This window comes from Sinocyclocheilus rhinocerous, unplaced genomic scaffold (genome assembly GCF_001515625.1).
Source record: "Sinocyclocheilus rhinocerous isolate Xijiao unplaced genomic scaffold, SAMN03320098_v1.1 scaffold499, whole genome shotgun sequence".
Taxonomy (NCBI): Eukaryota; Metazoa; Chordata; class Actinopteri; order Cypriniformes; family Cyprinidae; genus Sinocyclocheilus; species Sinocyclocheilus rhinocerous.
In genome coordinates, this window is record NW_015637156.1 from 648,987 (window position 1) to 676,255 (window position 27,269).

General features: G+C 36.9%; 1 protein-coding gene across 1 annotated transcript in view; it reads left to right on the top strand.

Annotated features, from left to right (window-relative positions):
- Positions 1-19,300, top strand: part of LOC107748730 (potassium voltage-gated channel subfamily H member 8-like) — a 53,847-nt gene extending 34,547 nt beyond the window's left edge. The window contains exons 8-16 of the mRNA XM_016563676.1: positions 2,540-2,789; positions 3,630-3,844; positions 4,472-4,510; positions 6,376-6,593; positions 6,726-6,841; positions 8,205-8,260; positions 12,346-12,844; positions 18,073-18,074; positions 19,110-19,300. Of these exons, the coding sequence (XP_016419162.1) occupies positions 2,540-2,789; positions 3,630-3,844; positions 4,472-4,510; positions 6,376-6,593; positions 6,726-6,841; positions 8,205-8,260; positions 12,346-12,844; positions 18,073-18,074; positions 19,110-19,205 (1,491 nt within the window). The 3' untranslated portion in view covers positions 19,206-19,300. The remainder of the gene's footprint in view (positions 1-2,539; positions 2,790-3,629; positions 3,845-4,471; positions 4,511-6,375; positions 6,594-6,725; positions 6,842-8,204; positions 8,261-12,345; positions 12,845-18,072; positions 18,075-19,109) is intronic.
- The last annotated feature ends 7,969 nt before the right edge of the window (positions 19,301-27,269 follow it).

Here is a 27,269-nt window from a genome sequence, read left to right on the forward strand (position 1 = left end):
TCGGTAGAGTTTTTTGATTTGCGCCATTTCCTCTCTGCAGCCCTGCGTTTAGAGCGATGTTCACGGAGAACATCGGACAGCCAGGGGCAGAGGGGGTAGTGTGTGCTGGTCTGGATGAAAGGGGAAAAAAGTTGTCTAAGCAAGATGTTAGAGTGGAGCAAAGAGTGTCAGTAGCACTGTTTGTGTCCAGTGCTGAAAACTGAGAGGGTGAAGGAAGTGAGGATGAAACCATAGAGGATAGGTGAGAGGGAGAGAGTGAACGTAGGTTTGCTGTGAATTTGAATTGCTTAACATTCATCTGGGAAAACTGCATTTTCTCAATAGATTTGTAAATCATTTATAAACCTTTGCCAACTCAGGAGAATACATCATATTTCTAAATATGCCATTTATTGTAAATCGCGATTTCAAAATAAAAGTTTCTGAGTTTGCATGTGGCCAAATATTAATATTGAATGGATTTAAACATTGTTTAATCACGCTGTAAAGTACGTCACCAGGCCGTTGGCGCCCTCTGCAGGTATTTGTTATAATACATAATGTACTTAAGTTGGTTATGTTCATATTATGTATAGGCATATTACATTATGTATTTTAACAGTGTTGTTCAATAAAACTGCATGCTTTGCATGTGCTGCCCCATCCCCTCCCCCCGCCCCCGGAAAAAAGTTCAGGCTCAGGATTTTTTTTGCTTTAACCCCTGCATGCTGCTGTGAGCATGTAGGAAATATAAAATAACCCCCATATATAACAAACATGAAATTGCCCCATAGCAGATCTATACAGGTGGAGCTGGGGAAGGTTGAGAGTTTCTGAAGCGCGCTGCAACTGCTACAGTAAGCAATGGCCGAGTGTTTGAATGTTGAGCAGCAAGTTCATTGGCTGCTGATGTGAGAAGAAACCAATCAGCTGCACCATGTGAATAATGATGTGATTATATCAGATTGAGTTCGGCCTGCGCCATCTAGATTTTCATGACAGATTTTTGTATAAATCTCCTATTTAAAAAAAATACAGATCAGCCGATAAATCAGATCTTCACTCGTGTAGTGAGAAGTGTATAGCTTAAAAGTTAGATTGAAGTAAAGTATAAATAAAAAATAATAGTACAATAATAAATTTGTTAATTATTATTGGTATTATTAATATTTTTATTGGCTATTCTAAAATGTTATTGTAATTTATTGTAATTTTATTTTAATTTGACTTATATTATTGTATTTTATAATATAAATTGTATTATTCATTTTGAAGTGATTTAATTGTTAGTGTCTAATGATTATTTAGTATTATTACATCAAAAGCAGAAATAAACAAATAAAATTAGTTAATTTAAAAATTCTAGTTTGACCCTTGAAAACCAATATCGCCCGATCTCTGATAACCATATTCACATAACATTGTATTTACATAAAAAACATCATGGTATCATCACATTATGGTACTGTAAGTGATGTACTATAATGAAGTAACATTCTGAAGCCAAGAGCAAAGCAACAGTCAAGGCAAGTATAATTAAGATAGACAGTTGGACACTTGAGGAGGGAACGACTGCGTGTGCTCCGGCCTTGAGCCTGGGACTTTATTCCGGAGTCAGGAGAGGGAGTGGGAAAAAAAATGAGATGGAATCTAAACACCTTGCTAAATCACAGATTTATGAATAATAGATGGTGAGGCTGATGGCCGGAGAGCAGAAGACAGAGAGCGAGAGAAAGAGAGAGGGATGTGTGTGCCATGAGTGAAGGGGAGAGTGACAGATGCCATTCAGTCAGGCTGAAGGATGGTTGCATATATGGATGGATGAGCAGAGCAGATGAAGGGTGGCGGAGGGCAGGAATGAGGCATGGCCGGAATACTTCCAGTTTTTGTTTTAAGGGTGAAAACTCATAAAGCAGCATGCTTAATGATTTTAATGCCAGTTTAATGAATGTAATGTGCTGTTACATAAGTTCACACAGAAAACACAATATTTCTCTTCCTTATAGTGTAAATAAATTTTAATTCCAGCCTTCTTTTTTTTTTTTTTCCTTTCGTATTTTTATTCTTGATTTTTTTCCCCTTCTCTTATTTTTCTGCTTGTTCTTTTTCTTATTCCTTTCTTTTTCTTCTGTTGCCTTTTTCTGTCTATTATTTCACTTTTACTTGTCTCTTTTCTGTTGCTTCTTTTTCTGCTTTCATTTTCTATCACTTTTCTTTTACTTTTGCTTTTCTATTTTTATTGATTTTTTACATTTCTTTTTTAACATTCTAATTTTTCTTTGTCGTTTTGCTTTTTCTCTGCGTTTTTTCTTTTTTTCTTCTCATTTTCATTTTCCTTTTGCTTTTTCTTTAAATTTTTTTCTGTCATTTTCCTTTTTTCATGTTTTCTCCCATTTTTCTCATTTTCACTTATCCTCTTCTCTTTTTTCTGTTTTTTCCCTTTACTTTTCCCTTTTTCTTTATTCTCTATTCCCATTTTTATTCCTATTCTTGTTCTATTTCCTTTCTCTTTTTCCATATCCCTTTTTCTTTTTCTCTTCTTCCTGTCCACTCTCTCCAGCTCTTGAAAGACTTTCCAGATGAGCTGCGTTCAGACATTGCGATGCATCTGAATAAAGAGATCCTAGAGCTGTCCGTCTTCTCCTCTCTGAGCCGTGGATGTCTCCGCTCTCTCTCCCTGCACATAAAGACTTCGTTTTGTGCGCCGGGCGAATACCTTCTTCGTCAGGGAGATGCTTTACAGGCTCTTTTCTTTGTCTGCTCCGGCTCCATGGAGGTGCTAAAGGACAGCATGGTGCTAGCCATCCTCGGTCAGTTTACACAAACCCACACACAAGCAAACAGTTTTATCTCAGAAAAGCTCAATGTAATTTTAGTGCGCTGAGGAAGTAGAATGAAGGGAAAAATGACTGCTTCTCATTAAGTGAAGACTTCAGGGCCCATGTGTTCCTACAGTTGCCAACAAAAGCTGCTCTCTGTGATTGGTCACTCTCTCTGTGAGGCTTCACACACACAGCAGGCTCATAGGACAGTGGACCAAATGTGCGAAAAAATATAATCCCCATCATCCTGTTAGGTCCTGCCTGTGTGTGTGTGTGTGTGTGTGTGTGTGTATGTGTGTGTTTGTGTTAATATCACCTTATGAGTTCTGACAGGAAAAAACACACTATCTTTCTCATCTTTCCCTCACACGCTCTCTCCACCCTGCTGACAGGGGAAGATCTCTCTGACATTGAGTTCTCAAGACGGTTCACTTGTGCTAGTTTTTGTGTGTTTACATGCTTTCTTAAACAGTATCTTTTGTGCCTCTAATAGAGCTGTTTGAAGTCCCACAGTGTTAAAATGCTAAACAAATTAGCATTTTCGGGCCACGGCTCCCTTGGGAGATTCTAATTGATTTTAAGAATAGGGGTTTCTATGAATAAAATAAGGTCTGTGGTTAACATTACTTGGAAACCTTCTCATGTTTTCAGTATGCTTTATACATACTGTACTCCTAAGGGAACCCATGGCAGATTAGCTTTCCAGTTGAACTTACATATTGACACACTGACTAAACACGCTTGCAGTTTCCTAGTGATATCTGACAAGATATTGATGTTTTTTTGCCTCTTCCTCTTTGTTTGTGTGCTCCTGTGTGACGTGTACAGGTAAAAGCGACCTGATTGGTGCAAACATGTCGGTTGGTGACCGTGTGATAAAGACAAATGCTGATGTGAAGGCGCTGACGTACTGTGACCTGCAGTGCATTAATCTGAGGGGTCTGTATGAGGTGCTCGACCTGTATCCTGAATACTCCCACCGTTTTGTGCAGGACATAACACACGACCTCACCTACAACCTGAGAGAGGGACAAGAGAGCCATGTAAGACATCACATGACTATTGTGATGCTGAAATTTCTCGTTCATTTATTTGTTTTTGGTTGCTGGAACCCTTAATGCATTTCGGTAAAAGCCTGACCTGATCCTAACCTGCTTCAGTTATTTGATTTCATGGACACAAGATTAATATTGTTTTTAGGATCCACCAAAATATAACATTTTTTAACCCCACATGCAAAGTGATACATAGACAGACAGACAAATAACTGTTTTCTATTTTAATATATTGTAAAATGTAATTTATTCCTGTGTTGGCAGAGCTGAATTTTCAGCAGCCATTACTACCTTCGGAAATCATTATAATATGCCTTTTTGTTTGCTCAAGAAACATATCTTACTATAAAAGTAAAAAAAAATTGCACTACCTAATATTTTGTGGAAACTTTACTTTTTCTGTATTTTCTAATGAATAGAAAGTTCAAAAGAACATCTTTTATTTAAAATAGAAATCTTTTGAAACATTATAAATGTCTTTACTCTCTCTTTTAAACAATTGAATATATTCTTGCTGAATAAAATTATTAATTTCTTTAAAAAAAAAAAAAAAACGACCCCAAACTTTTGAACAGTAGTGTATGCTTACATATTGTCATATGTCTCACCTTCCAGGTCATATCCAGGATGTCCAGTAAGTCCATGGACACACAGGTGCGTCTTCTCCTCTGCTGTCATTCATTCCGCACTTATCCACTAACAGTGCTGTGTTGACTATAATAGCTTGGGGCTCATTTCCCTAACAATGATCTACCTCCCGCCTCATTTGCCTAATGAGGGAAGCTAAGAACACTACAGCTCTGAAACAGCAGGGAGAGAGAACGAAAAATTGATGATGATGATGGTGATGATCATCTTCCCCATTCCCTGTCCTTCCATGCCTGAAGCAGTAATCAGGGAGGGAGCGGCGCTAGAGGAAGGGGAACAGTGCGTTTAGAGGCGAGGGAGGGGTAAAAGGAGGAGCGGGTGGTTATTGAAGTGCCGGATGACTGACTGCTTTGGGAAACTGCCACTCTTTCAATTACAGTGTGAGGGAGCCTCAATTATTCAACAGGGAAAATGACCAAATTAGTGTACGAAAAGTGTAATTAATCAGATATATATAGAAGAAGAGAGGGAGAGCGAGATTAAAAGAGAGAGAGATGTGGAATACCCCTCACGTTTATTCCGTCTCTTTGCTGTGTTTTACCTCTTGACTTCTCTGCCACCTTTCAGTGGACTGACATTTAAAGTGTTCTATAAATGGAGATTGTTATTTCCAGCCAACGTCGTTGCAGAGTTTCACTGTGTAATTGGCAATGCGTGTGAGAGCTGTGAGGTGTAAAGCACAGTGAAACCCATTACACTGACTATTATTGAATGGGAAAAAGTCGAGCCTTTAGGGTTCGTTCTGACATGATCGCTCTCACTCGTACGGCTAGGGGTCAAAGATTATTATTTTATCAAAGCTGTCAGGCCAGTTGTTTTAAATGTCTTATAGGTCAAGTCTTCTTAAGGTCATTGCTAGCAAGGTCAAAGATCAAGTGGTAAGACCACTACCATTACATGAGTTTTACCTAAGGACATTCACTTTGCTGTGTTTCTGCTGTTTCATAGCTTTTGTCTAATTGGTCCTTGTGGGAAAGTGTGTAGGTTGTTTTTAAGAGTGTTTTCGTGTGTGTGTGTGTGTGTTTGTATGCCCCAATGGTACCCACATTGAAGTCCATACTGAAAACCTACTTGTGCATTCTCTATCTATCTATCTATCTATCTATCTATCTATCTATCTATCTAATCATTCATTAATTTATTCATTTATTTACTTAATTTTTTCTCAGATTTTTGATGCATTAAATAAAAATCTTTCAGATTCATATGCATCTGTCTTAAAATATTAACTTTCTCTATGACTTTTTTAATAATTTGTGTTAACAGTAAATCAATATAAATTTGAGATGTGTACAATATTTAATATTAATATTGATAATATGTCCAAAATGATTTTTTTCTTCTATGCCATTACAGTGATATAAATTTGCCAGTTTATGTAAAGGCTTTTTTTTTTTTTATCAAATCATTGAAATGATAATCAAATCAATTTGCTGTCAACCATTTATTTGTTTTTCTCTCCATAAAAAAAAAAAAATCAGTGAAAAACATTTTGCATTATTTAACATTGTTTATTAAATGTGTTCCATCTAAATAAACCATGTCTTTTGAGAGTGAGCACTTAGGTAATTATTTACTGTTTCAATGGATAAGGAGAAGATGGCAAGGAAAATGTGGGACCAACATAAAATTATCTAAATGCCACATAAAAGCCCCTAAATGACTGCTTAGAAAGAAATTTTCTAAGGAGTAGGCAAGCACTGTCACATTAACTAGATGTTCTTGTTTTGTCACATTAACTAGATCTACTTTTGTTTCATTGTTAATAATAAAAAAGTCAGTCTTTTTCTAGTTGATTCATCCAAGGTTAGTCATCCAACTTTCATCTGGCCTCACACGACCTCAGCGCTATCTCTTCTGTCCAATCGCAGATGGAGGGGAAGGGAAATGGAGACGTGATCCAGTGCTATCCACCAATAGCTGAGCATCAAGACGAGGGAGATGATGATGATGAAGATGATCAGATAGAGTATCTCAGTGGTGGAACCAAACAGAAAACGCACATGAAAAATGATCACCAAACCAACAAAAAGCTCCACATTCAGCATACCACTGTCACAAATCCTGACCTCGCAAATCTCAGCCCAAGGTGTGTGCACGCCCACACATGCATGCATTTAAAAAACATTCAAAGATACAGTATTTGAATAGACATTTGCTCACTGGTGCATGAAGGACTTTGTGAGAGCAGTAAAGTGGATTTCTGTTTGTGTGTGTTCAGGGTCGTGGACGGCACAGAGGACAGTGATGGTACAGAAAATTCACACACATTCATATTTTCCTCTGGCCATCAGCACACCATCAGTGGTGCAACTAATACCACTGCCACCACAGCAGGCGAGTGAATGTGTGTGTGTGCATATGTGTGTGTTGACAGGGGATGGATGAGTTGATGAATATTGGCATCTTTTGTCTTTATGCCAATATTCCAGGACTGACGCACAGTAAACAATCACTCCATTTCCAGTATTTATTAATGATGATCTTTTGTTTATCACATTAAAGGAATAGTTCACCCCAAAAAATGAAAATTTGCTGAAACGGTACTCACCCTCAGAATATCCCAAGATGTCAAAGAGTTTGTTTCTTCGTCAGAGCAGATTAGGAGAAATTTATCATGATATCACTTGCTCACTAATGGATCCCCTGCAGTGAATGGGTGCCATCCAGACAGCTGATAAAAACGTCACGGTAATCCACAAGTAATCCATACAACACCAGCCCATCAATTAACGTTTTGTAAAATGAAAAGCTGTGTGTTTGTAAGAAACAAATACATCATTGGGCCGTTTCAAGTTTGAACTGTCTCTTCTGGCCAAAATTCCATCCCATAATCCATAATAACACCTCCAGTGAAAAAGTCCATCCCTATTGTCTTCTCACATCAAAATCCACCGACATATTCGTTTTGGACTGTTTTCACTTGTAAATGGTTCTTGATCTGTGAATATTTCTCTCCTGATTCAGGCGAGATGACTTTTTTACTCGTATTTTAGCTGGAAGCAATGGTTTGAAGTTAAAAATGTTTTAATGAGGAATTTGTTTTTACAAACACATATTTTCACTTCACGAGAAGTACTGGAGTCATGTGGATTACTTGTGGATGTATTGTTTTTATCAGCTGTTTGGACTCTAATTCTGACGGCACCCATTGACTGAACAAGTGATGTATTGCTAAATTTCTCCAAATCTGTTCTGATAAAGAAACAAATCATCTACATCTTGGATGACCTAAGGGTCAGTAAAATTTTTTCACCCACAGCTTGTGTTGTTTTATATCTGTATGATTTTTCTGTAAAACACAAATGTCTAAGCTGTTCCTTTCCTCCTATTTACAGATATTACAGATCTTATTTACAGTCAGTGTAAATGAAAAAATGAAGACTGCTTTTCTTGAATTTTGGTCTTTTCCACAAACAAAGATGTTCAGAAGACTGTCCTTTATCTGTTTTGGACCTTGTCATTTTAAATCACAGTTTATTTTCATACAAAAAAGGCAGCTTAGAAATTTAGCTAAATACCTCCTTTTTTGTTTCTTGGAAGAAAGAAAATCATACTGGTCTTGAAAGACATGAGTGTGAGTGGTGACAGAATTTTCATTTTTGTGGTGAACTCTTCCTTGAAGTCTTTGTAATGAGTTTTCACTGGAAGTTCTGTCAGTGTTAGGCAGTTGGACATAATTGTTTTTTTCTCTGTGCAGAATTAGCAGCTAAATCAGAGGACACCAGAGGACAGCTACGCCACCTTAACCAAGAGGTAAATTATTTTCTGTTTAATCTCTGTCAGTCTTATATCATTTTTTGCTGTGTAATTTAATGGTAGGTCTGCACTTACAGTTTATCTGGAAAGTGTGGGTTTTATGGGTGATAACTCTGCAGTAAATGTGAATACTGACAGATCGAACCCAGTGCAGCTCAGGTGAGCTCCTGGTGCCAGGTACGCTCAAGCCATATGGCGGGCTGCTGCGAGAGAGGAGAAGGGGATGTTATTCAAACACTAGAGGACATAAAACTCATTAGAAGAGGAAAGTGGGACTGGCCCCATGATGATGGAAGATAACATTCCAACATTCCAACATTCCACAACGCCCTTGAACCCACCGCATGGATATATATATATAATCATTAGATTGTATTATATATTATTTTCATTATATAAAAAAATATGATTAAATTAATATATAATACAGTTTTTATAAATACATTTTAAAGCATGCAAAATGGAACTTATACATGGAATATTTTTGAGCAATTGCACAAATTAATAATTGAATCTGTTTTGTGTACTGTTTCACGAACAGTTCTATATAGAATTGATAAACATAAATCTATTTTTAAATCAAAATGAATCCCCTAACTACACAACTTCTACTACTGTAAAAGTTTTTTTTTTTTTTCATCATTGAAGGGCTTTGTCAGGCCATCTCAGGTCAGGCCCTACTGGTCACTCACATAAATGTGCAATGTTTAAGTGAATTCATTACATTTTTAATATTAATTGAATATTATCATTAAAATTAACTGAACATTAATGTTTAATAAAAAAATCCATCAGGACTTAGAAGTCTTACTGTAAGTCTGTCTTGAAGATTTTGATGTATTTTTCCATGTTTTTCCCCAGTGTAATATATTCTTAAAATCCTAAATTAACTATTTAATTACCGCTGCAGTTTTTATCACATAATTGAATCCAGATCGGACAATGACAGAGAACTGTAGTTCAGCTGAGCATTGGCGTGGGTATATAAATCCATGTGACAGTCCAGAGTCTTGATTGTCAGCCCACGGCTTTGACATGAGGCTTTTGACAGGTATTGTCGTGAGAGGGATGCCCTGCTGCTGAGCCTCTTCCTCATTTTTTCCTCTCTATCTCTGTCTCTGTCTCTTGTATCTCACTATATATTTTTGACAGCCGGCCTCTCAGCAGGATTTTGTTGTAATCCATGCTTGATTCGGTCTACCAAGAGGATGAGTGCTCTCTTCCTGTTGTCCCTTCCTGTTTGAAACTGTTGTCTTGTACCTCCCTGCCACTGATGGCATTTATGGATCATTACCCAATTACCCTCATTATTTGGTATTATCACTTGTTGGCACGATTCTGAGGGTGACAGCCAAATCGGTGTCCATCTGAATCTGGATCATCTGTGCTGTGTTCTGGACAGTCACGAACATTATTACTCTGAGCTTATTAGGGGATGTGTATAGAGCACAAACGGTGCAAGAAGATACACAGGACGAGTAATTATGAGAATCCAAATTGAATTTAGTGAGCTGTGGTTACCTCATAATAACTGTAAGTGTTATAGAAAAATCAGTTGGAGGAATTGTAATGCTGGTGGCTTTATGAATGGAAATGGCTTTTCTGGGGCAAGACCTAATCAACTTTTTGAAACAGTTTTATTCGGAGTAACCCGAAAATGCATTTGTTTTTAGCATAGTTATGAGCTTGTTGTACATAAACACATTTTTAAAAAGTTCAAGTCCGTGCTATTGAAATGTTTAATATTATGATGTTGTTTTCCATGTTTCTCAACTTTTTATATATAAATTAGAATGTATTTATTTATTTGTTTGTTATTATTGTATTTAATATAAATTAATTTGTTCAGGTTTTATACTTTTCACCCAGATTCAAAAGCAAAAAAAAAAAAAAAGGAAAAGAAAATATTCACATAGACCATGTGGGAAGTAATCAGGACCTACACTGGGGACTTTAATTAATGATCTTTCTTAAGAGAGAACCCAAAAATAACTAAATATCAATAAGTCAACAACGAAACTCATTAGAAGAGGAAAGTGGGACTGGCCCCATGATGATGGAAGATAACATTCCAACATTCCAACATTCCACAACGCCCTTGAACCCACCGCATGGTTTCCCACGAATCGCACATATACATGATTCTGTGTAATTCATTATAAATTCAAAGGCGGTTTGTAAAGATGTTTATTTGAGGAAAATTAACAGCAGGGTTGTTGCTTCAATTTAAGGCTGATACCACATATTCAGTATAAAGGCTGTGGTATATATATGTATATACGTATATATATATATATATATATATATATATATATATATATATAATCATTAGATTTGCAGTTTTTATCACATAATTGAATCCAGATCGGACAATGACAGAGAACTGTAGTTCAGCTGAGCATTGGCGTGGGTATATAAATCCATGTGACAGTCCAGAGTCTTGATTGTCAGCCCACGGCTTTGACATGAGGCTTTTGACAGGTATTGTCGTGAGAGGGATGCCCTGCTGCTGAGCCTCTTCCTCATTTTTTCCTCTCTATCTCTGTCTCTGTCTCTTGTATCTCACTATATATTTTTGACAGCCGGCCTCTCAGCAGGATTTTGTTGTAATCCATGCTTGATTCGGTCTACCAAGAGGATGAGTGCTCTCTTCCTGTTGTCCCTTCCTGTTTGAAACTGTTGTCTTGTACCTCCCTGCCACTGATGGCATTTATGGATCATTACCCAATTACCCTCATTATTTGGTATTATCACTTGTTGGCACGATTCTGAGGGTGACAGCCAAATCGGTGTCCATCTGAATCTGGATCATCTGTGCTGTGTTCTGGACAGTCACGAACATTATTACTCTGAGCTTATTAGGGGATGTGTATAGAGCACAAACGGTGCAAGAAGATACACAGGACGAGTAATTATGAGAATCCAAATTGAATTTAGTGAGCTGTGGTTACCTCATAATAACTGTAAGTGTTATAGAAAAATCAGTTGGAGGAATTGTAATGCTGGTGGCTTTATGAATGGAAATGGCTTTTCTGGGGCAAGACCTAATCAACTTTTTGAAACAGTTTTATTCGGAGTAACCCGAAAATGCATTTGTTTTTAGCATAGTTATGAGCTTGTTGTACATAAACACATTTTTAAAAAGTTCAAGTCCGTGCTATTGAAATGTTTAATATTATGATGTTGTTTTCCATGTTTCTCAACTTTTTATATATAAATTAGAATGTATTTATTTATTTGTTTGTTATTATTGTATTTAATATAAATTAATTTGTTCAGGTTTTATACTTTTCACCCAGATTCAAAAGCAAAAAAAAAAAAAAAGGAAAAGAAAATATTCACATAGACCATGTGGGAAGTAATCAGGACCTACACTGGGGACTTTAATTAATGATCTTTCTTAAGAGAGAACCCAAAAATAACTAAATATCAATAAGTCAACAACGAACAATGATGTCCCATGGGACCTAAATAAATAATGCCACAGTTTCACCTGCAAGCTGCTGGCTGCAGCAGACAATGACAGATGGGGGGACGCAGAGGGACAACCCATGCCCTCAGAAGATCATACTGTTCTGTTGCTGTGGGGAACTGCAACTTTTTAACTGGAACTTAACCCTTAGGGCAAGTTATTTATTTTTCATTGGCTCAAGTTAAAAAATATAGATGTGAATCATTACCCTACATTTTTTTTAATTGGATGAATGAAACATTTTTTTCAGTGTGTTTTTATATTTTTATAAACATTACTTGCAAACACCTGTTAATGTATCAAAATAATTGTCATAACATTGCATTGTGTAATGTTATATTGTAAAGAGAAATTAAATTCATTCAAATGACATTTTTTTAACAAATCAAAAAATAAAGATTTCAAAAAAGGAAAAAAATTACTAAAATACACTTTTTTTGTAACAGACAAAAAATTTGAAATCATTTGAAATCCAAAAAAATGACATTGATACTAACAATCACAATAGCCTCAGTCAGTGATTCTCTATTGTGAAGAAAGAGTATAACAGTAATATACTGTTTCCTAATGCCTGTAAAGGTCGAATGTGACACCTGTTTATGTCTTACAGGTGAACTCTCTCGGACGGGAGGTGGCAGAGCTGGGACGAGTCATGCGGAGTCTTGCCTTTCTCATGGAATCCATGATGGCCTCTCCTCAAACACCAGGTGTCTGTACATCCACGTTTACCTCGGGATATCCATCACCTCCCGTCCCCTTCCCGAGCCAGGGTTCTTCTTGGACCAGCCCTCCTTTTTCTTCACCGATGCACCCTGGAATACGTCCAGGAGGACTTGTATCCCATCCGCTCAGACCACAAGAACTGCAGCTGGTCTGCCCCACCTCATCTCCCGGTTCCTTTCCCATCACACTTTCCTCATCCCCCCATACAGACAGATTCAGAGAGCCGTTATTGACCCTTTCTCCGCACAGCGCAGTCGCTCGGACCCGCTCGCAGAGCCTGGAGACGCCTCATCCGCAGCATCACCAACACATCTCACACACCCCTGGAACTTTACCCAGAGCCGGACAGCCATCGCTGGGAGAAGGGGAGGATCTCAGGTCCCTGGGTTTGTAGCAGTCAACCTTTAAAATGGACAAGTTCCACTGGAATCTGCGTGTTAACCTGGACTCAGGACTGGACTGATAAGATAAGTGGTACACGCTCTGCCAAAGCCATGGAGCAATGGTTCCTTCGAAGATATAAGTGTTTACCATCTCACTTTTTAAGATAATCTCTCTAACGGCATGTCTTTCAATGCTAGAAACTAAAGGGATATCTCTAATCAGGAAAACTAGTTGGAGTTCCAACAGCAGAAAGTTTAATTTCTGATTGTGATTCACATTTCATGTTGACTGCATTGATTATACATCCAAATACTGTTCATATTAAGCCAGTTGCATACAGCCACTTTAAGACTGTGTCTTAGCTAGTCTGACCGACTAGCATTTAATCATTCATATTAGAGCAATTTACCTTTTGATGTAACTGACTTAAAAAAAAAAAGATCCATCAAAGTTTTACTTAACTTGTAATTTAATCTAATCATTGATGCCTAAAGTCCTTCGCAAAAGTTCTGTGCAATGAAAAGTTACACTTTATCAACAGCATTTGGAACATGCTACCAGTTATTAGCCAAAAATAACTGTTCCTTTGACACCGTTCCTCAGGTTCTAAATTGCAGTTATATTAATGCAATTCCAATGGCCTTCTTTGGAATAGACACTAAAGTGTACACAGTTTTTTCTGAAAATGTGTCCAGTAATTGCCATAATGTCACTATTCTCATAGCACCGGTTATAAGGAGGAAACTTCACTTGCATACGAGAATTATGTTGGTAACATAATCAGATGTTATCTGACCTAGAACAGTATTCCCGTTTAAAAATGGTCTCGTTTTCGTCTTGGAAAACTAACTTTTTTTAAACTTGGAACATTTCTTCACATACTGTACTTCTAAGAATTTTATGGAAACACCATGACTGAAAAGATAGGAATAAATTTCACAGTTTGAGTAGAGTCTGGAGAGACTCCCAATATTCAGTGAGCCAAATGATTTATATTCACTCTCTAATCAGATGCTTAAAAGTATGAGTTCTTCTAATCAAGCTTTGCAGTGCTTGATAACTGACTTCATCCTCTAATTTAGTCAGATTAGCCCTGTATGGTGTAAAAATGCGTTGTATCTGCTATGTTTAACAAACTTAACTAGTTGATGGGTTGTCTAAACAACTAGTCAGTCTTAAATAAGCATTGCATAATTAATAATAGTCTTGTCATTTCCACTGAATACTTATCAGACTAGTTAGGCATGTAAGATGCTTACAAAACTGTCAACAGTAAGCTGACATTTATTTTTCATTGGCTCAAGTTAAAAAATATAGATGTGAATCATTACCCTACATTTTTTTTAATTGGATGAATGAAACATTTTTTTCAGTGTGTTTTTATATTTTTATAAACATTACTTGCAAACACCTGTTAATGTATCAAAATAATTGTCATAACATTGCATTGTGTAATGTTATATTGTAAAGAGAAATTAAATTCATTCAAATGACATTTTTTTAACAAATCAAAAAATAAAGATTTCAAAAAAGGAAAAAAATTACTAAAATACACTTTTTTTGTAACAGACAAAAAATTTGAAATCATTTGAAATCCAAAAAAATGACATTGATACTAACAATCACAATAGCCTCAGTCAGTGATTCTCTATTGTGAAGAAAGAGTATAACAGTAATATACTGTTTCCTAATGCCTGTAAAGGTCGAATGTGACACCTGTTTATGTCTTACAGGTGAACTCTCTCGGACGGGAGGTGGCAGAGCTGGGACGAGTCATGCGGAGTCTTGCCTTTCTCATGGAATCCATGATGGCCTCTCCTCAAACACCAGGTGTCTGTACATCCACGTTTACCTCGGGATATCCATCACCTCCCGTCCCCTTCCCGAGCCAGGGTTCTTCTTGGACCAGCCCTCCTTTTTCTTCACCGATGCACCCTGGAATACGTCCAGGAGGACTTGTATCCCATCCGCTCAGACCACAAGAACTGCAGCTGGTCTGCCCCACCTCATCTCCCGGTTCCTTTCCCATCACACTTTCCTCATCCCCCCATACAGACAGATTCAGAGAGCCGTTATTGACCCTTTCTCCGCACAGCGCAGTCGCTCGGACCCGCTCGCAGAGCCTGGAGACGCCTCATCCGCAGCATCACCAACACATCTCACACACCCCTGGAACTTTACCCAGAGCCGGACAGCCATCGCTGGGAGAAGGGGAGGATCTCAGGTCCCTGGGTTTGTAGCAGTCAACCTTTAAAATGGACAAGTTCCACTGGAATCTGCGTGTTAACCTGGACTCAGGACTGGACTGATAAGATAAGTGGTACACGCTCTGCCAAAGCCATGGAGCAATGGTTCCTTCGAAGATATAAGTGTTTACCATCTCACTTTTTAAGATAATCTCTCTAACGGCATGTCTTTCAATGCTAGAAACTAAAGGGATATCTCTAATCAGGAAAACTAGTTGGAGTTCCAACAGCAGAAAGTTTAATTTCTGATTGTGATTCACATTTCATGTTGACTGCATTGATTATACATCCAAATACTGTTCATATTAAGCCAGTTGCATACAGCCACTTTAAGACTGTGTCTTAGCTAGTCTGACCGACTAGCATTTAATCATTCATATTAGAGCAATTTACCTTTTGATGTAACTGACTTAAAAAAAAAAAGATCCATCAAAGTTTTACTTAACTTGTAATTTAATCTAATCATTGATGCCTAAAGTCCTTCGCAAAAGTTCTGTGCAATGAAAAGTTACACTTTATCAACAGCATTTGGAACATGCTACCAGTTATTAGCCAAAAATAACTGTTCCTTTGACACCGTTCCTCAGGTTCTAAATTGCAGTTATATTAATGCAATTCCAATGGCCTTCTTTGGAATAGACACTAAAGTGTACACAGTTTTTTCTGAAAATGTGTCCAGTAATTGCCATAATGTCACTATTCTCATAGCACCGGTTATAAGGAGGAAACTTCACTTGCATACGAGAATTATGTTGGTAACATAATCAGATGTTATCTGACCTAGAACAGTATTCCCGTTTAAAAATGGTCTCGTTTTCGTCTTGGAAAACTAACTTTTTTTAAACTTGGAACATTTCTTCACATACTGTACTTCTAAGAATTTTATGGAAACACCATGACTGAAAAGATAGGAATAAATTTCACAGTTTGAGTAGAGTCTGGAGAGACTCCCAATATTCAGTGAGCCAAATGATTTATATTCACTCTCTAATCAGATGCTTAAAAGTATGAGTTCTTCTAATCAAGCTTTGCAGTGCTTGATAACTGACTTCATCCTCTAATTTAGTCAGATTAGCCCTGTATGGTGTAAAAATGCGTTGTATCTGCTATGTTTAACAAACTTAACTAGTTGATGGGTTGTCTAAACAACTAGTCAGTCTTAAATAAGCATTGCATAATTAATAATAGTCTTGTCATTTCCACTGAATACTTATCAGACTAGTTAGGCATGTAAGATGCTTACAAAACTGTCAACAGTAAGCTGACAGATATTCAGTAAAGAAGCTAAACAACTAACCTTTAATTGCACAAAACTACCATAGTCCTCACATAAAAAGATGGATTATGCATAATAACGGGAGCATTGCTCACAGCGGGAAATCTGAAGTTTGACAGTAATTGTCTTGGAATTTATTGTTGAAGGTTGTGAATTAGTTACAAAAGCGGTGCTTTGATGACTGTAGCGACGAGGTTTTAAAGGGGATGAATTTAGAAACTTCTTAGAGAGGGCTGTATGCAGGACAGGTAACTTGTACGACTTTTTGCATGCTAATTTACAGCATGATGACAGCATGCTAAAAGCCTTTGAGAAGCTGCATCCCCTTTTAAATGCCACTGCTAATGCTAATCACAGAAACCGGTAACACTTTACATCTGATTTGTTAATGCATTTGGTATTATGAACTAATTTTGACAGCATTTATTATTCATCATATATTTATTATTGTTAATTTGTCAATATATTTTAATTCATGTTAATTTATAATACATTAAAATATTTTTACAATTTTGTAACTGTTGTTGATGCCAACTTAAATTTAAAACTATAAAAAAAATGGTTGATTAAAATATAAAATATAAAATAGTTGCTGCCTTGGCAACTAAGTTGAAAAATGACAAACTAAATAAAAATAAGAAATGATGCCAAATTTTTAATATTAAAAAACAAACAAAAATGACAAAAACACATAAAAACATTACTAAAACCTTCAAATGAAAATAAAAATAAATTAGAGCTAAATTCGGATTATGAATATGAAACAGAACTTAATAAAAATGGCAAAAGCACATAACAAAATGGCTAAAACGTAAACTAAAATTAAAATGAAAATATAAATATAAAAGCTAATTTATAACAACATTACTAAAACTTAAAATGAAAATATAAGCAAATTAAAGCTAAATTCTTCATATTTAAATAAAAATGACAAAAGCACATAACAACATTATTAAACTTAAAATAAAAAATATAAATAAAATAAAATAAAATTAATTAAAGCTGAATTCTAACTATGAAATAGAACCTTATACAAATAACAAAAATTCCATAACAAACTGACTAAAACTTAAACTAAAATAAAAAATGTAATAAAAGCCCATTCAATATAATAATAAATACTATAATAATATATAAATCATACTAAAATAGCACTTGCACTGTGGCATCACATTAGTTAGTGATTTGCTGCTAATGTGACCAGAAATTGAAATGACTTCAAGTGGCTTCACATCACTTGCAGTGTGAACGTCTCGTAAACTCCTTCATTATCAACTTCAACAAGACAAGATTGATTAATTGTTTGCTTTACATTAAAACTAAACCACAAATGCTGGCTTTAAAGCATCGTTCTAAAGTTTTTCAGGATATCCCTTTAGTTTCTTTCTATTTGTTGTTTTTAATTGCATGACTTCTGAAGAGGGTGGAGAGTATACCCTTGCAGTAGGTTGTAGAGACGCCTTGTAGGGTTGTGCAGTAGACACCATAGAAGCATGAAGGTCATCTTGACATACACTGTCTCTCCTCTGTTTTCTACTCCGCTTGGCCCTCAGGGCAGGAGGGAGGAACAGCAGGGACGAGTCTTACACAATGTGCGGACGCTGTATGCGAGTGCATGTACTTGAGTATGCGTGCCAGTTTGTTCGGGGGGAGGGGGGGAACGGGGTTATAATACTGTAGCCAAGCACTAAAGGGGTATTTGTGGCAGAGGTTTCTGAAGGAATGGGATCTGGGGCATGAGGGATGGGGGTGGGGTGCTCAAACATTGAAGTTTATTACTAGTAGAAGTTGAATTGACATGGGGAAGGGGGTTTCTGTTTGCTTGCTCTTTAGGACTGGTCTTGGGGGATTGGTTGCCGGTGGCAAAGTGGCCCCTGCTGTCAATCGTCTCTCCCTGGCGCAGATGTGGTCTGTCTGCTTTGCCTCTTTCTGTCTTCTCTCTTTCTCTGCTCACTTTCCTCCCATTTCACAGTCTTAATCTGGGAGCGTTTTAAAGTCATGAAAATGTATTTGAGTTTAGGTTCAGTTTTTCCCAGTTATGTTAGTTTTTGTTTTTATTTCAGTTAACTTTGTGTTCATTTAATTTTGTTTTAGTTTTCTGTTAATAACTAAAATACCAATTGGTATTGGTTCTCAAGCTTCACTTAACCAACATGATGGACACATTTAAACAGCAGAGGATATGAAATTTGCGAAGAAAAAGCTAAAGCAAAAAAAGAGAAGAGCAGCATTTCAAAACTTTCTTCATAATGTGGAACCATGTGAGAGTAAGTAGATGATGCCAGAATTTTTATTTTGTGCTGAACTGTCCCTTTTAACTGTTCAACTCTTATTCTATATGCACTCTGTATGTTTCATTCTGTCTGTTTTATCCTATTATTGGAAACTGCATGTCAGAATTTATATTTCCTTGTCACTGTAAAGGGTGACTGATATAGCCAATACCGTATTTATTCTACTTGACATTTCAGGTATAATAACATGACATTTCAGACTTTTTATATTATATATAATATAAACTGGCCCCCAAAAGTCTTCATCACTGCTTTGAGTCAGCTTGATATTTCCTCCCACAATTCAGGACAGACTGTGTCTTCGTGCCCCTTCCTGCAGAACTCCTCCTCTCCATCCCTCTGCAAGTCACGGGACGGCGATATGCCAAGCTTGAGCATAGGGGTTTACATTTTTATATTTCTATGAATGTATCACAACTAAAGATGTATTTTTGTACCTCTAAAAACAAAGGAAAGCTTCTGGATTCGTGAAAAGACTGCTGGGAACGGATGCAATATGTTTGGCCACTGTGGGAATTGTGGGAATCATATTCCAACGCAACAATGAATCTCGATGCAGCTCTCTCACTGTCTCGATGGCTTTGTGAAACTCTCCTCTCTCCAATACTACTGGGAATGTAATCACGTTATTTAAATTCTTTTTGTTTTGATATTATTAGAGGAAAAACCTGTAATGCAAATAAATGACTACAGCTATTGAATTACCGCAGATGTATTGTGCATGTTTCCAACTGTTGTTCTGCCACAGATGTATATCATTGGAGAGGCTGATGCCAAGCTAAAATCACCGCACACTGGGAGAAGGGGAGGATGTAATGTTTAACATGTCAATGTTAACACAAGTTAATATATTAACATGTCAAGTTAACACAAGCTAATATATATACTAACATTTTCTTTAAATTAAGTATCTTTAATATGAAAGTCTAGATCATAATATGGAATACGTTTAAAGAAAGGTCATACTTTATATTATTAACATATATTACTAAAATTAAAAATGTTTATCAGCTGGTCAGTCTTCTTCTAGATACATTATTTTTTGATTCAGTCATCATTAGCTGTGTTTTTGCCTGTTGATTGTGTTAGCCTACATGAAATTGAAATTGCTGATGTTTCGTTTTTTAGTCCTGTATTGACTTGTTTCCTATTAAAACAAGAAGTTTACGTGGGACAAGAGATTTCTATTTAAATAGTTACATCAAAGCCATAAATCATGATTTGCAACAAGGTGTGGTCAAATTACCTACATTTTGCAGGCAAAAGGGTCCACTGTCAATAGTGTAGCGATGTATTAAGGAAATTTACAATAATTATCTGCAGAAATTTGAAGAGCAACCTTAAATGTGACTGCGCCTTTATTTTACTGCGGGGGAGGGGCACTGTCATTCTAAAGAGCATTTGATTGGACAAAAAACTGTGCAGTGCAGGATGAGTCATCAATATTTTTGTGTTGTTTCCCCAGCCAGAAGAGAATTAATGTAGGCTAAATAATAGTACGTTTTGTCAGTGTTTATGAGTACATATAGCACAGATGGCTTTAAAACAAACACATGGATCAAAACCCACAAAATCTTCATTTAAAGTTCATCTTTAACAACCTAGATTTAAAGACATCAAACATGGCAAAACTGCTCTCAGTCTCCTGTATGTACTCTGCTGAGTATTGAACATTTATGTTTTGAGCGTGTCGTGATTTCTCACTCTGCCGGCGTGTGACAGATGTCTTGAATGTAAGCGTCAGGGAACGCAGGCTCGCGCGCACGCCAGTATGGCGTTCGGACGGGATCTTTAATATGACGCTGCAACATGCACTCATCTCACTGAACGTCTCACTGACGTCTTAAAGGGGTCATATGATGCTTTTTTAAAGATCATTACTTTGTGTATTTGGTGTAACAGAATATGTTGACATGCTTTAATGTTCAAAAAACACACTATAAAGATAACATAAAAAAGTATAAAAAGTGTGTTGCTTATAGGTATACTCATGTCGTTTAGTTTTATGAAATCCTTTTTGATTTTCTTTTACATTTGGGGGTTATTGTGTTTTTATCTGTCACATTTGTCATGTAGCCTACAGCACATCAGTGATGCCAACCCGTCGATCGCAATCGTCTGCTATCTGAGACTGTTGCGGTAAAATAATAATAAAATAATAGAAAAATACATAGAAAATACAGTATGCCTGATTAATGTTCAGTTTTTCAAGCGCCTCTCTTCTTTGCTTTATTTTACGTTTAAAACATTATATTAGGATTCTTTGAAGAATAAAAGAACAGCACTTATTTTATTATTCATTTATTTTTTCCTTTCTTTTTTGAAAGAAAATTAATACTTTTATTCAGCAATAATGTTAAATTGATCAGATTTCTATATTTTGAATAATAATCTGCCAGAATTCATCAATCAATCCTGTAAAAATAATTTTAAATCCTGTAAAAATCATTTTTCCACAGAAAAATATTAAGCAGCACAATTGTTTCCGACATTGACAATACATTGAAGCTACAATACATTACATTGTGACAGAGAAGACTGTAGTAATGATGCTGAAAATTCAGCTTTGCATCTCAGAAATAAATATAAGGTATATTACAATAGAAAACCATTATTTTAAATTGTAATGATATTTCACAATATTAACCAGACCCCGCCCCTTCAATAAATCAATCAATAAATAAATAAATAAATAATGGCAAAGTGGTCATATTTCTTTTCGTTTCTTTATTAAGTTAATTTAGAAATATGTTTGGAACATTCTATGTTTGTTAAATTCAAGTTTTTGTTTTTTAAAGGAACGACCAAGCGGCCAGCGGCAGGAAGCGCGATGATGTTTGATCAATTTAGCCTTCTTCTCAATTCAACACGACTTGCCTAAAATAAAATCTATGGATAAAAAAAACACTTCATGCTTTTCACCATATTAATTAAAACATTTAACCTAGATAAATGTGCGCTATTAAGCGCATATCTGGGGTGCGTTTCCCAAAAGCAACTATGGTCGCAAGTTTCGTCGTTTTGGGAAACGCACCCCTGATCGTTTGTGCCGAGAGTTGAAGCTGAAGCGCGCTTTGCTGGACATGGAGGCGCCAGCGCGAGCTCTCTCTCAAATGCTTTAAATTGCTACTTTAAAACGAAATAATTCAAATCGAAAACAAAAACTCTTTCATTATGTAATTTCTCTCTAAATGCGCGTCCAGTTAAGGAGATGGCGAGTCAGGATCAGCAGCTTCATCTTTGACACTGACTCAGAAAACACTAGTTTATTAACAAATAATTCAAATATCCCCTCACTATGTTTTATTATTATTTTAATTTATTTTTTATTTTGTACTTTTTTTGTTGTTGTTTGTTTTTGTTTTTTTTGGCCGCTGTGCCAAATTTGTGCTTGCATTCAGTAGCCTACGGCGGCATTAGTGCCACGTTTTTTGAAACTCTGATTGATCGATTTCATGAGACATTCGTTTGTATTAAATTGTTCAGATTTTTTTAACATGCATTCAAATATTCATTGTTCTTGCTGCAAATATTAAAGAGGAAAATATCATTGATTCATATGCCACTACTGCCGAATTATCTCAGTACAAATTAAAGAGCGTAAAAACACTTTTATTCTATATATTTTATCATAAAATTGAAAGTAGGCACTTTAACAAAGCACAAAGCTGCGATTATTGGGTGGCTTGCGTGCTACAAATAATGAATGGACTTGAAAACGTTAAATATTATTTCCAAGCATTTATTCTGTAAATAAAACAGCTTGTGAAGCACGATCCACATAACGCTATTTACTTCATTTATTTTATTTTATTTTTTTGCATATAGGCCCGATGCTGACTTGCTACGCCACTGATATAGGCCTACATTTTCTGTCCACATATCTTGAATTTTGGGAGCATTCTAAATGCATTTTATTAGACTAAATCATGCAGTGAAAGAACACACTCTAAATGAGCAGTCAGTAAAAACGCGTAAAAATGAAATAAGATGTAACATGAGCAGTTCTAAATTTAATACAGCAATCCAATCTTTTCTTAAATTTTCATTTTCACTAAGTTTCAAGTATTATAGTTTAATTTAAAAACCAGAACTCCAAAATAAAAAATTACAAATATTGTTTATGTTAGTTAAATTAGCCCAAAATATAGCAATGTTTAAAAATGCGTTCTTTTGTGTTGGTCTAGAGACTCCTAGTGGTGAATACATGCTAGAACAACTTATTTTTATGATTTCTTCATAAGTATCTGTGGATATGTGGACAAGAAGCAATGTCATACAGAATTTTTTATATCATTTGTATAAATATTTACTTTTTGGAATAAAAAGCTATACATAAGAAAGGTAAAAAGCACTTAATTGCTAATTAAACATAATTGAGGATAAGTGAAAACAATAATAGAGAATGAATAGGTATAATAAAGCACAAATAAGTGTATGGAATGTGCTGGAAACCTGGTAGACGCAGATGTCACGAAGACGTCACGTTCAGGCAGACGAACAGTAATGTGGCAGACGCAGACGTCACGTTCAGTGAGACGAGTGCATGTTGCAACGTCATATTAAAGAATCCGTCCGAACGCCATACGCCAGACGCCACCAGTGTGTGCTGTTTTTGTCGCCACCGCCGCGGTTCATCTGAGGAGAATACCACGTGTTGACAGGTCTCCATGGTTACTGGAACAGCTGTAAACTGAAACAAATGGAGAAGAGATGAGGTGAGGTAAGGTAGGTCAGAAAGATGGAAAGAGATGAAGCGGGAGTGAGAAAATAACAGCGGAAAAATAGGAAGCTGGGTGATAAATGCATGACGCAAGATACAAGAAAGAGGAGACTGATGAAAGTAAACGACAGGAGTTTGAGGCGATTATTGCAGGAATGTTGGGAATTTTGAACATATACAGCTTTTTTTCTTTCTTTTCATTTTTGTTTTATTAAGCAAGGCCACATTGAATTAATCAAAAGCGACAGTAAACACATTTATGGTACAAAACCTTTCTATTTCAAAGAAATTCAGTTCTTTTAAACTTCATGTTTATCAAAGAATACTGAAAAATACAGGTATCATAGTTTCCACCACAAAATTATTAGGTTGCAACGGTTTTCAACATTGATAAGAAATACAAATATTTCTTGAGCACCAAATCAGCCTATAGCTATATGTCTGGACCACGTGGGGGGGGGGGGTTGCAGGTATGGAGACGACAGTGAAAATAAACGGAAAAAGCTGAGCCAGAAAGATATTTATAGTTCGATAAGAGAACAGGATACTGGCTATGCAGAGAGTGTAGGTGCGTTCTGATGCGAACAATAACGCTATTCACTATTTTCTGATAGCCCTGACCCAAATACACTGGCGATTCATCACTTCGCCCATCCATTAATGTGTACAATACAGCTCTTCTATTCAAATGAGCACACGCACTTACAGAAAAGAACCAGGATAGTTTGAACGCAGCCGTCTCAGTCGGGCGCATTCAGAAATGTGCTCATCAGTGTATTTGGAACAAGGTCAAAACTCTTAATATCATGAAACGTGACCGTTAAGATGACAAAACTGTGTCAAAGCTGGGTCATGTCAATATTTTTCATAACTGCAACAGTAATTTCACTGCTAAGAACTATAATAAGAAGTTAAGAACTATAGGCTAATTCAAGTCAAGTCAGTTCTGATCATGTTGTTGTTCCAAATCTGACTCTAGCATATCTTGTAACTGATTGCAAAGTGTCTAGTTTTAATATTACATAGCCCCTAAAAGGACATGGTGATGGTTAAAAAAAATCAGAGAAGAAAATTTGTCAGCATTTGCGTTCCCTTGTATAACTTTGTGGATGGAAAAACTATTTCAGTGCTTTTGCAAGTGAACGAGAAGTTGCTGAATAGAACACAATCATTTTTCACAGTATTTTTTATAGTATTTTTGCGAGAGAGTATCCATTTTTTCCATCATCGCGCTCCTTTGGGGCTCCATAGAATATGTACTCAAATGATATAACGGTAAAGGCAGAGGACGCCAAAGAGTATTTTACTGAATACCGACAATTTCAATATGGTCCTCACTCAAAGCTTTTTTTGAGTGCACCATGTCAAATAAACTTACTGTGCTTATTTTGTCCTTTTTTGGAGTTTTTGCCAGTCCCAGGTCATAAGAGGATTTCATTGTATTATTAATCTGTAAAAGTAATGACTGTTTTCAGATAGGTTTCCCAAACACTTGGGCCCTGTTTACACCTGGTATTAAGATGCGTTTTGGTCGATCGGATCACAAGTGGACAATGGAGACACATGCCCGTTTATACCTGGCGTTTTAATCTGTCTCTTCTGTCCACTTTAGACCACTTCTGACCAGAGTACCCCCCATGGTGCTGATTACGTCAAGAGGAAGGTAAATGGGCGGATCCCTCTGTCGGCGTCAAAACAAGAGTGGGAGGGCTAAAGTTATCACGCACTAATATTATGTCTGCTTGTACTTATGCTGCGTTCACACCATATCCTAATTACCATAATTTCGAGATGACAGCACGTGACGTTCTACTCGGAGCTGTTCACGTCCTCGGACTCGGAATGATGCTTTTCTATGGCAACACTATCAATGCCCAAACAGAGCCTGCAGTGGTCAGGTGGTACAGTGGTCACGTGGTACAAGTCATAGCTCTCAGAAAACTCCCAGTTCACAAGTTGTAATTACAAGTTCTACGAGGACGTGAACAAAACAAGAGTGGGAGGGCTAAAGTTATCACGCACTAATATTATGTCTGCTTGTACTTATGCTGCGTTCACACCATATCCTAATTACCATAATTTCGAGATGACAGCACGTGACGTTCTACTCGGAGCTGTTCACGTCCTCGGACTCGGAATGATGCTTTTCTATGGCAACACTATCAATGCCCAAACAGAGCCTGCAGTGGTCAGGTGGTACAGTGGTCACGTGGTACAAGTCATAGCTCTCAGAAAACTCCCAGTTCACAAGTTGTAATTACAAGTTCTACGAGGACGTGAATGCTTTTTACAAGTTGAAATCTCGTAATTATGGGAATTCCGATATGGCTTGAATGCACCTTTACTGTACTGCTAGTGTTGTTAGCAAACATGGTGCACCTGGTTTCACTGGATGTCCTGCCACGAGGATCCATCATTTCGTTTTCGTGTTATCAGAAAATAAATAATACTTCTGATTCGGCCTGTCAAACTTTAAATCCCGTCTGATAAGCGCGCACCCTTGTATGTCTCGCAATGATTACTTATTAGGTCAGTAGACGGAGAGTAGGCGGTCTTTGTGGCTGCTCGAACTCATTCGACCACATCAGCGTCTACACCATGAAAGCAATCCGGTCGAATGCGTTTTCGACTACCTCTGGAAGTGGTTGAAAGTGGACAAGCTTAAAACGGTTCACACCCCGTTTACACCTGTATTTAGCATTGTCCACTTGTGATCCGATTGACCAAAACGCATCTTAATACCAAGTGTAAACAGGGCCTTGGTTGTGTCTACTAATCCTCATGCTGAATTTAAGAGGTAGTGTCATCTCAAATGGAAAATTTCAGTTTTCTAATTTACTTCATCATAAAATGTTATGTTTTCAATTAGAATTAGATTTCAAACACACCTGATGTGCTGCATTAAGCACATTTAGCCCCCTCCCCCAACCACTATGTAGGGCTGCCATGTTGAGTGCTATAGGCCCTCTTCCAAATAGCACAATTCATGTGCATTTGCTGTCTTTTGTACTTTAAATTTCGGCAGCCTGTGCATTTCCGTTAAAGCCCAAAGTATACTTATACAGATTTGACACAACGCTTAGGGCATGCATAAAGCCGAAATCATACCCTAATACCCCATTTGACTGCGTGTGCACACAGAAAGTTTGTCCGTTGTATCTTTTTCCAGTGTCTGCAGTTTAAATGCATAACCTAGTGTACAAAGTATACTTTGGACTTTGGATGTCCACAAGGCCATACGGTGTCTGATTTTCATTGTAGGTTTTAGAAGGGTGCTCACAAGTGCCCCCTTTGCCGCTAGCCACTATGCACTCTCTTTGCATTACGTTACAAAAGTGTGGACTTGAAGGGAAGACCGTGAGGGAGAGGGCCTTAAAGTCTGTGAGAACCGGAAGTTGTGACTGTTTTTACTTTAGTATTTCCAAGTGAAATGGAATAATGATTAGAGGATAGGGCTTGTTTCGCCCAACTGACATCATCAGAGATAAAAACGCCATTCTGGAGGGAAAGCAAATATTCAGATTTTGATAAAAAATTAGGAAGACAAATACTTTTTTTTTTCTGTGGATTAACTTGCATAGATGATTTATTTACCACACGACTAATAATGTGCACTAACAAAGTAAGCAGGGTTAGTTTTGATTTTATGTGGGCTTTAAAGGGGTCATATGATGCTGCTAAAAAGAACATTATGTTGTGTATTTTGTGTAATGAAATGTGTTTATGCGGTTTAAGGTTAAAAAAACCACATTATTTTCCACATACTGTACATTATTGTTTCTCCTCTATATTTCACAACGAAACAGCATCACACACCGTGGCCTTGAATGAGCGGAGGCCGGAGGCCGGAGGCCTAGAGTGAGCGGCGGCCTAGAGTATGCGGAGGCC